Source organism: Theobroma umbraticum, unplaced genomic scaffold (genome assembly GCF_002168275.2).
Source record: "Theobroma umbraticum cultivar Fairchild unplaced genomic scaffold, ASM216827v3 scaffold_95.0, whole genome shotgun sequence".
Taxonomy (NCBI): domain Eukaryota; kingdom Viridiplantae; phylum Streptophyta; class Magnoliopsida; order Malvales; family Malvaceae; genus Theobroma; species Theobroma umbraticum.
Genome location: NW_018397257.1, coordinates 5620145 through 5631226, shown reverse-complemented (window position 1 = coordinate 5631226; position 11082 = coordinate 5620145). Strand labels below are relative to the sequence as shown.

The 11082-nt window shown below is 30.3% G+C and overlaps 1 protein-coding gene across 1 annotated transcript; it reads right to left on the bottom strand.

The window, feature by feature from the left end:
- Nucleotides 1–6936: 6936 nt before the first annotated feature.
- On the bottom strand, nt 6937–7405 carry LOC110412935 (uncharacterized). Its single transcript, XM_021423591.1, has 2 exons — nt 7087–7405; nt 6937–6959 (listed from the first exon to the last, which is right to left on the bottom strand). The coding sequence occupies exons 1-2, from the start codon at nt 7403–7405 to the stop codon at nt 6937–6939; spliced, it is 342 nt and encodes a 113-aa protein (XP_021279266.1).
- Nucleotides 7406–11082: the final 3677 nt, after the last annotated feature.

Sequence of the window (11082 nt, the reverse complement as noted above, 5' to 3'; positions counted from 1 at the left end):
GTTTAGAGTAATTTATGAAACTTAAATTAAGCTTCAAAGATATAGGTTCAATTTTTTCTATACTCAAAATTTGAAATTATTTTTCTTTTCTTTTCTTCCTCCTTTTTTCCTTCCTTCTTTCTTTTTTATCTCCTTTATAATATTAGTGGACTATGAGCATACTTGTGATGGGAAACAATGGCGGAGTCAATGATAAAGCGCAGGGTTTTTTGATGACTGATTTATGTGGTTTATTGAGCTTTTTTTTTTATTAAAGCATATATATTAGCATTGAGAAGCAGTGTGTCATTCTAAGTTTCATGCTTAAATGGTAGGAGATTTCTTATCACATTAGGATTTGGTATGAACAAAGGAAACATGTGCAATTACAAAAACCAATTACCTTTCAAAAAATTATTGACGATTTATCTCAAAATCCTATTTAGCTGCCTCAAAAAGTAAATTACAGATTACTACCCTTAAAAGAAGAACTTGGGCATAAATCAATTTATAAATATACTCATGTCAACCTAATCAGACAATTATAATTACAGAAGTACATTCCTACATATTCCTATTTCAAATCACAAGAGCCATTTGTTTGCAACCATTTTGCTCACATCATGTGCAATATCACAAGTCCCTACAAGTTCTCCATGAATCATGTCTTCCAAACACACACACGGACCGCAAAAAACTCAGCCTTATGACTCTCCTTTCAAGATCAGCAAAGGGACTATCAACACACGAACCACAATATAATCACAGCCCAATAAACCATTAAAAGCAGGCATCCAAAACCCCTGCACTTTGTCTTTGCCTCCGCCATTGTTTCCCATCACAAGTATGCTCATAAACCAATTAAGGCTGTGTTTTTGTTGTGGTTTGTGTGTTGAATGTCCCTTTGCTGGTCTTTGAAAGGAGATTCATAAGGCTGAGTTATACGCTGTCCGTGTGTGTTTTGAAGACATGATTCTTGGATAGCTTGCAGGGACTTGTGATATTGCACTTGATGTGAGCAAGAGGATTGCAAAGAAATGGCTCTTGTGAATTGAAATAGGAAAATGTAGGCACGTGGTATTGTAATTATAATTGTTTGATCAGGTTGACATGAATATTATTTTGAACTGATCAATGCCCAAGTTTTTGTTGTAGGTAAGCAGTAAGTAGTGATTTATCTTTTGAGGCAGTTGGATTGGATTTTGAGCAAAATCACTTTTTAAGCGGTAATTGTCTTTTGTAATTGTACAAGTTTTCTTTGTCTATACTAGACTCTTATATCATAGAAAGTCTCTGGTCAATTAAGCAAGACTAGCTTAGAACGGCATACTGGTTTTTGAAGCTAATAAATATGCTTTACATAAAAAAATTAATTTTGAAAATTTTTTATTAAAAGTCACTTCTTACCAAAAAAAAAAAAAATCTAAAACGTAAACCTTTTCCTCCTCTGTTCTAAGCTGAAATATTATGTGATAGTTGACCTTTGTTTGCAAGCTGCATCCTGTCATCATAGAAACAATCATTTAGGGTGGACAGTTTCATAGAAATTTTAGAAGAACATATGTACGAAAGCGCTTCTCTATGCACTTGCTCTTTCCCCCGCCTGGTTTATTGCTTGAGACTAGAGAAACACCGCATATTCTTCACGATCGGCTTTCTTTTCTTGAAAGGAAGATTCTGGCTTACCCAATCTCCTCTTTGCTGGAAATTGGCAGGGTCTTGAACCATCCGCATAGGCAGAGGTACTAGCAGAGGACAACCTTTTAGCTCTTTTTGGTGTACTGGTTCTTTGAAGCTCAGTCTCAAGCATCCAAGAAGCCTCTCCTGCTATTTATTGCAAGTTTGCAAATAAATTTGACTCTCGTGGCAGCGAAATGAAACCTAGCTAGGACCCGAAACTGCCATATTATTGGACCCCAATATTTTGGTGCTATTTTGCTTGGTAGAATTAGTGTTGGGCCTATAAAAAGATTTATGAACTGTGGAAAGGACAACCTGCATTTCATTGTAATCACAAGGTTAGACAGAGACGAGAGAATTAGGGCTCTATTCGAACGGCATGCATGCATGACCTTAATCGTTTTTCTTATTACATTTCTTGTGACATATACCAAGTTATTATTGTCGATTTTGTACATATAAATATATGTATCGAACAAGTAATATAGTGATGAAGTAGAGTATTGTTTTTACGGATATTTATTCCTAAATCTTTACTAAGTATTAAAATTTTTGACAAATTAGTTTTATTTAAATACATAAATTTTTAAAAAATTAATTAAAATAAAATAAAAACAAGCACTAAATTAATCAACAAAATTTAAAATTACTTGGAAAAGGTAATAAATCAAAACCTAGGATTATGAGTTTATTTAACATTTCATCTGATACCAGCTTTTCTTATTATTTACGTTCTTGGGTAATTCTACTAATCTAGAATCCAAAGTTATGTACAAGTTTATGTCGAGATGCTTACATAAATACCTAACTTAATTGGGTCACTATATATTTATAAGAATCAATTAAATAAGGTTCATTAAGCTAATATTCTAATTTGGTCACGTATGGCAATTGGCATATGTCTATCTGAATCACGAATTATGTCATTTAAGTGACGTGAATATACACTATTCAAACCTTAATCTAATCTAGAATCTCTTTGTTGAGTCTTAATTAGATTCACAAATCAATTAATTGTTGACTAAATAATTAAAAGTATTAAGAACAGATTTGAATAAACAAAACTATACCATTCATGGTAAATAAAAGAGAAACTAATATCAGACTATTTGTTGAAATCCACTACAATCTTAGAAAAATAGTTTAACTTATAATATCTAATAAAAATAATATCCAAAGAAATTTAGTTATGAAATCAAGTCAAAGAAAATAAGAGAACATAAAAGGGAGAAAGAAACTAATGTTGAATCCTGGTAAATTTTGAAACTCTATCAATTGCTCTTGAATTCTTACTTGATTTGTAGCTCCAATTCTCCAAAAAAGATGTTGTCGTCTCTCCCTCGAATGATCTCCAAAAAGGCTCTTTAATAGGTGCAAGGTGCCTTATTTTCCAATTTTCCATCGAAGGTATATTTTTGAAAATCTGGGTGGCACCATGGCTATGATTTTAACGTTGTGGCACCGTGGTCTTCCTTGGTAACGTCGCGAAGCTACTTTTTCAGTGCCGCAACATTGTGCTCTCAGGTATTTGTATGATGCTCCCATGATGCTCAACGTTGTGGCCATAGTTCTTTGACACTGCAACGGTTTCACTTTCAATGCTGCAGCCATGATTCTTTGTGTTCGTGACGCTTTAGCCATGATGCATGAAGTGTAGAACTACATCTATCTATCAACTTTGAACATAATTTTCAACTTGATCTGGTTCAAACTGGATAAAGTGGTTAAAATAAAAGTTGTAACCCATTCTCTTACTTTCCAATGAATTAACAATCACATCAATTGAATTTCTGTAGCTCAAGTTATCTTTAAATTATTGCAATATATACGAGTGACAGCTTTACCACACTTATGCTATTATAACTTTCTTTCAACTTGCTCAACATATTTTGCACAAAACCATGCGACAAATCAGCAGTAACTTTTCCTAAAGTAAATTAAGATAAAATAAAGTTAAATTAAACTAACACCAACTAATGTAATTATTCAATATGTAATCTAACTTAGAATAAAAAAACAACTTAAAAGGTTAAAATCCAATCTTGAACTCAAGGTCTAGCCACTAAAGTCTTCAAAATGTGTTAAAAATAACTCTATATAACACAATTATTAGTCATTTATAGAGGAAATTGTGAGAAATGGTCAACTTTGTAAGACCACTTTAAAAATAGCCTTTAATATAAAGTTATTTGTTTTTATTCGATTTTTTCATGGTTTAATAAAAATACCCTTGAAGCCATTTTAGATGAATAAAACCATTTATCACAATTTCTCTTCTTGATTTCTCTCTTCGACATTTGTCTACTGTGTTCCCAATTTCTTTCACTTGCCATTTAGCTCTCTTTAATTTTATCAATTTCTCTTTCTTACATTTATTTGCAATGCTCTTGATTTCTCTTTCCTACCATGCATCTCTCTCTAATTTTAACATCATCCCTATCTTTCTCTATCCATTTCTTGCCATATCGTCATTGATTTACAAACCGAAGAGCAAAGATGACATCAATATATTTTCTTGGATTTATTAATTTACATTCACAGAACCTTAAAGTTGATGGGTTGAAGTTATATAAGTGAAATCTATAAATTAGAACATTACCCAGAGTTGTTACATACCATGCCTAAATGTAACCACTCTAATGCACTTGGTGTGTAACAAATCTATTGAATATGGCATGGTTTAAACATGACATGTAACTTAATCTCTATCTTTGTATTTTACTATGACATAAACTTTCAGAGTTAAACACCTATAATAACTTTTTTCAACATCTCATGTAACAATTTTTTTTAATATGGTGTGTAACTTAGTTTCTATCTTTGTATTTCATTAGGACATAAACTATTGGAGTTAAACACTTTAAACATAACGTGTAATATTTTTTTCTTCAACATGACATGTAACAATTTTTTTTTCAATATGGCGTGTGGTCTTTATCTTTGTATTTCATTAGGACATAAATTCTTAGATTTAAACACATTAAACATGATGTGTAATAATTTTTTTTTTCATTATGGCATGTAACAAATTTTTTTTCAACATGACTTGTAACTTGATCTTTATTTTTGTATTTCATTAAGATATAAACCTTTGGAGTTAAACACCTTGAAGATGGTATGCAACAATTTTTTTTTTCAACATGGTGTATAATAATATTTTTTTGAACATGGTGTGTAACAATATTATTTTTTAAACATGACATGTAACTTGATCTTTATCTTTGTATTTTATTAAAATATAAACTCTTAGAATTAAACACCTTAAACATAAGGAATAACAATATATTTTTTTTAACATAGAGTATAATAACTTTTTTTTTTTAATTTTCTAGGTTGGTCTTTTTGTTGGAGCTCCCGTAGCACTTGCATACCACCGGTATATCCTTAAGGTTGCAGCTATTAAGGCTTTGGGATCCTTACATAGCAACCCCACCAACAAAAGAAGAAGAGAAAAAAAACAAAGACTCGTTGAAAACCACAATAACTTTTTCTCCACATCTTTTTTTCTTTTTCTTCAATTGTTTGTTTGTATGTGTGAGAGGATGATTATGATGATAACTCTTTTTTCTTCTTTTTCATCTTTCTATATTTTTTTATAATTTAAATTTTTTGATATTTGCTTTTGTACCTCTGTGTCATTGAATATGAGGAAGTTTCATTAAGAGTAATTTTGTTCAAAAATTTTTTTTCTTAATTAAAAATAGTTAAAATTAAAAAAAAATTATTTTCAAAAGCACATCTTTAATGTTAAAAAATTCATCTCTCATTTACATATATATATATATATATATATATAGACACATATATCTTTCGATAGAAATAGTATTAATAATTTAAATCTAGACCTTACATCTTGTGAGAGAAGGAAGTTTCTAGCTATATTGTTGTGTGTCAATCAAATTTTACCAAGTGTCATGAAATAATAAATTAATCAAACATTTTCAAAAAAAGGCATAATGTTTGAAAAAGTCTTTAAATTAATTAAAAAAATTCAAATAATCTCTTAATTTTTTATTGTATTCAATCAAATCCTTATATTTTTATTTTAGATCAAATAAACCCTTATAACTAATTATTGATTAATTTTTATTAATTAAAATATCATTTATCATTTTATATCCACATGACATTAATGTGATATTGATGTTAAAGGAAAAAAAATCACTTGTTAACATATCATAATTAATGATGACATTTTAATATGTCACTTTAGCTCTATATGATATAAAATGACTAAAGGTATTTTGATTAAGTCAACTATTATTTATAAAAATTAATTTGGTTCAAAATAAGAGTATAAATGCTTATTTGACTTAAAAAATAAAAATATAAAAACTTGATTGAATAAAATAAAAGAAAAACTTATTTAAATTTTCTTAAATAATTAAAATTTTTTTATTATGCTTTCAAAGAACAACTTTTATATGATGAAGTAATGTACTAACATAGAAATTAAAAATACACACACATGCCACGTGGATGAAAAACACATGAACGGATGTGACAAATTCCTTGGAATTTTTTAACAGACGGATGATGCGTTAAACTTTTCAAAAGGGTCATGGGTGACAAGCATGAGTTCTTTTGGTCATGGGTATTCAAAGTAAACCTTAATTTCCCAAGAATTCATACCCCTTGGGTGAATTTCACACAAATTAAAGCTTTTATATAAGACAGACAATCCATTGATTCTGAGTAAGGTTAAAAATTAGCCGGATGCAAATGGAAAAATTAAAATAAATATAATAATTTTACTTTCAAGTTTGTAGTCTCGGTTTGAATGTATTATTCGGTTATTTTTCATGATTACCTTGCAGGGCTTATGTCTTCGTAATTTAGATATTAAAGTGGTTTATTCCTATGACGTTATATGATCAAGTGTGACTTTCACGTTTTGATTAATGATTATATATTTGTTAAAGATCTTTTATATTAATAAAATCAATTGTTGATTGAGTAAAAAAATAAATATAAATGACACATACAAATGTGCTTTTAATTGTTCAATTTTGTTTATAATTAACTATCTTGCTTCCCTTTGTATTTCTATCTTCAAATATCAAACCAAAGGACAAAAAAAGGAGAGAGAGATAGAATAATAGTAGAAAACCAAACAAAATCTTCATTGGCTTCAGCTTTGAGAAAACTGAAACTTTTATGTAAAAACTAGCATAAATGGCATAAATGCAATATACGCCACAAACATTATTTATTCATGTTCATTATGCTAATCGAGTTCACAACTCTCATCAGCTCTCGTTTATTTTTTGCAGCACCTCAAGCAGGTGGAACAGTGAAACCTAAAACAATCACACAAAACAAATAAATAAGTACGAGAAAAACAAAAATTAATTCAAAATAATAATCGCTGGAAGAACGTAAAACATAATCATGGGAATTTTCGAATAATCTAATGATAAATCTTACTTCCACATTTCATTCCAGGCTGAACAGTCAAGCCACAGGTTCGAGCTACAAAGACCACCTTCTTCATACTAACAAGCTTCTCCACCTCTGGTGTAACAAGCTTGCAAAGGCATGGAATGTCGACATCTTTTATCACATCACAGCAACCCTGGGATGGAGGGATTTCTGGCCCTGAAGCTTTAACATATTTGGAGCATTGGGATATAAGGCTCGGAATACTAGTTTGGCACTGAGCTGAAACCCCGTGGTTTGCGCAAACCAGGGTTCCAGCAATCACCAAGATTGCCAAGGTCAAGAAACGAAAACTTGCAGAGGCCATTCGCTACGCCTTTTTCTCTGAAATTTTGGTGATGAAGGTCTGGTCTGGTCTGGTTTAGTATAAATTGAGAGAGACTCAGGAATACTATGGTAACTTATTTATTGCATCATATTTTAGGAAAATGACAAACAGATTGATGAGTATGTCCAGGTAAGTTTTGTTTCTTTCTGACAGAGTTATTTGTGCATGGTCACAAATGAGAGGTCACTTAAACTTTTCCTAGGTGGAGCAATAATTTCTTGTATTCCAATATTTGCCCTATGCTGATTCCTTCAGTTACGCTTTGATTTTTATCTGACAAACTTGAACGAAAATCGTGAATCGAAATCCCCTGCCCTAGTTGGTGCCCCATTGGTGTCCCTTCCCTAATTTAATGCCAAGTGTTCTTTAAATTTTAATTGGGTTATAGAACGTTACTTAACAGTGTTAAATATTAACGGCACTAGGTTACCTTTTAAAAAAAAAAATTCATATTAGCCGCAGCTTTTTATTAAAAGTATATCTTCAGCAAAGTAATTAGTGTAGCTTTTTATTAAAAGTATGTTTCCAACAGCTTTTTACTGTGAAACGTGGTTCTTCAAAGGACTTCGAAAATTAATGAGATTCATTTGTTGGTCTTTAAACGTGGGTCTCCACCAAATTAAGCCACACTTTTTTTTTTCTCGTCAGTTTTCTTGGTATAAGTAATATTAATTTGAATCTTTGTCTTCTTTTGTTTTTTTATTTGTTATAAAGGATTTGTTTCATTCCTCAAAAACATGTTCTTGATCATTAGCTGTTGCTTGAATAATTGAAAGGTAGTTTATTATCATGTAATTAATAAATCCAATCTAAGTATGTTCTTCTCTTAAGCATCAATTGATGGGATAGAATAATTGCAGATATATAATTTTTTTATCAATATATTAGTTTATCAAGGACAACTACCAAATTTGATTATCTTTTATTTTTTAAGTTATGGATAAAGAAATTACAAATGCAATGAATAAAGATCAATTATGCAAAAAATTAAAATTTACTGAAGATGATATACCCTATCCATTGAATTCCAATAGATGAGCAAAATTTATAACAAGATAAGTGTTCAAACATGATTGATTCTAATACTAATATTATGATTTTAGCTCATGCAAATATGTTAGAAGTAATTATTCCAAAAGTTGGAATGGAATTTGAGAGGGAACAAGATATTTATGATTTTTACAATAGATATACCAAAGAAGTTGGATTTAGTATTCAAAGAACTAAAGGACATAAGGATAAGTATGGTAACTGGGTAGATAGGTATTTTGGTTATTCTTGCTAAGGAACTCAAATAAAGGATAAAAGAGATAATGATGTTAGAGGTCATTGTTTAGAAACAAGATTTGGGTGCTTAGTTGTATTAAAAGTTTTACGATACAATGGTAAATTATGTGTTACAAATTTTATTGTAGAACATACACACACATTAGCTTCTCCTCATAAGTATATGTTTCTAAGATCTCAAAGGGCAATTAATCACCTTCAAGTTGCTAAACTTGAAATTGCTGATTGCTACAAAATAGCACCAAAGGAGAGTGTTGGGTCTTTGGCAAGAAAAATTGGTGGACTTGAGAATCTTGGTTTTATTCCTGAGAACTACAATAATTACTTGCATTCTAAGAAAAAAGAAGTAATGAAAGTTGGAGATATTGATGATGTCTTAGAGTATTTACAATATATGCAACATGATGACTCTAATTTTTTTTATGCTATATAGGTTGATCTTGATGATTTCATCACAAATATTTTTTGGATAAATGACAGGAAGAATTAGATTATGAATCTTTTGGAGATGAGGTATGTTTCGATACAACATATAGAAAAAATAAAAAGGATAGACTTTTTGCATTATTTGTTAGTGTTAGTCATCCTAAGCAAAGTGCTATATTTGGTGCATCATTGTTATATGATGAAACATGTGATATTTTTATGTGGTTGTTTTATTTATTTTTAAAAGTAATGTCAGAGAAAAAGCCAATGACAATTATTATAGATCAAGACGCTGCAATGACAAAAGCACTTGCTTCACAATAACTTGAAATATATCATCGTTTATGTGTGTGGCATATGTATCAAAATACAGCGAAACAACTCAATGATGCATTTGAGAGATTTAGTAGTTTTGTTAAAGATTTTAGGAGTTGTGTTTATGATTATGATGAAGAGGAAGAAGATTTTTCTAAATGCATGGGATCATATGATTACGTTGGAGGACAATAGTTGGTTGCAAAGAAAATTTAAGTTGAAAGAGAAATGGGCTTTGGTTTCTGGACTATAAACTTTTTATGCAAATATATCCATTACTCAAAGAAGTGAGAGTATGAATAACTAAATAAAAAATTACATTGGATATAATTATATTTTATTATATTTTTTTTCATCACTTTCGTAGATTATTGGTTGATAAATGATACGAGGATTACCTTCAAAAGCAAAGATTCTTATAGAATGGAAATCCCTTGCCCCCTTGCCCCAATTGGTGCCGTGATTCTAATACCCCAATGGTGTTAGTAATTGGAGATAATGGCACTTTTCTTTATGGAGGTAATCCTCATAGTATCTATCAACCAATAGTCTCCAAAAGTGATGAGAAAATGTAATAAATCATAATTATAACTAATGTAATTTTCTATTTGATTATACATACTCTCACTTCTTTGAGTAGTGGACATATCTGCACAAAAAGTTTGTCACCCATAAACCAAAGCCTATTTCATCTTCAACTCAAATTGTCTTTGTAACCAATTATTGTCCTTTAAATTGTATTTCACTAGCATATGATTCCATGTATTTGGAAAATCTTTCTTTTCATCATGATCATAAACACAACTACTAAAATCTTTAACAAAACTACTGAATCTCCTGCATGCATGATTGAGGTGATTTGTTGCATTTTGATACATATGCTATTCACACAAACGATGATATGTTTTAGGCCATTGTGAAGTAAGTGCTTTCATCATTGCAATATCCTAATTTGTAAGAATAGTAATCGGCTTTTTCCTTGACATTGCTTTCAAAAATGAATCAAACAACCACATAAAAGTATCACATGTTTCATCATATAACAATGCTGCACCAAATATGTGAAATCCCTAATTTCGATTTAAGAATAGCAATGTAACTTAACTTGGTGAGCCATAGATTAAATGTTTTCTGTTTAAATTTTTGATTGTTCATAGCCTAGAAAATGCACATTTTATGAAACCACTAAGTCTATTTGAAAGATAGGACATAATGAGAGTCAATTGGTCTTGTTTTAAACTCACAATGTCACTCTGTTAGGAAAGTATCAATACCTTTGAATCATATATTGATACTTGAAACCCAAAAAGGCTTTATGATGAACAAGTATCAATACTCACTTTGTGAATATCGATACCTTTGCCCAAAAAGGAAAAGTATTGATACTTATGCCTAACGTATCGATACCATTACCTAAAATTACAAAAAAATAAGAGCTAAATGGTCTTTTCACAAAACATTTATTTCCCTAAACCCTTTTAGAACCTCCACAACTTTGTTTTACTTTCTCATTTAATATAGATTATAAATAACTGGTTTGACTGATGGTAAACTATGCTCTTGCATCACAAAGCACACAGAAGCAGATTGTAAGGGATACGAGTAAAGTAGAGCATCAGCAGCTTACA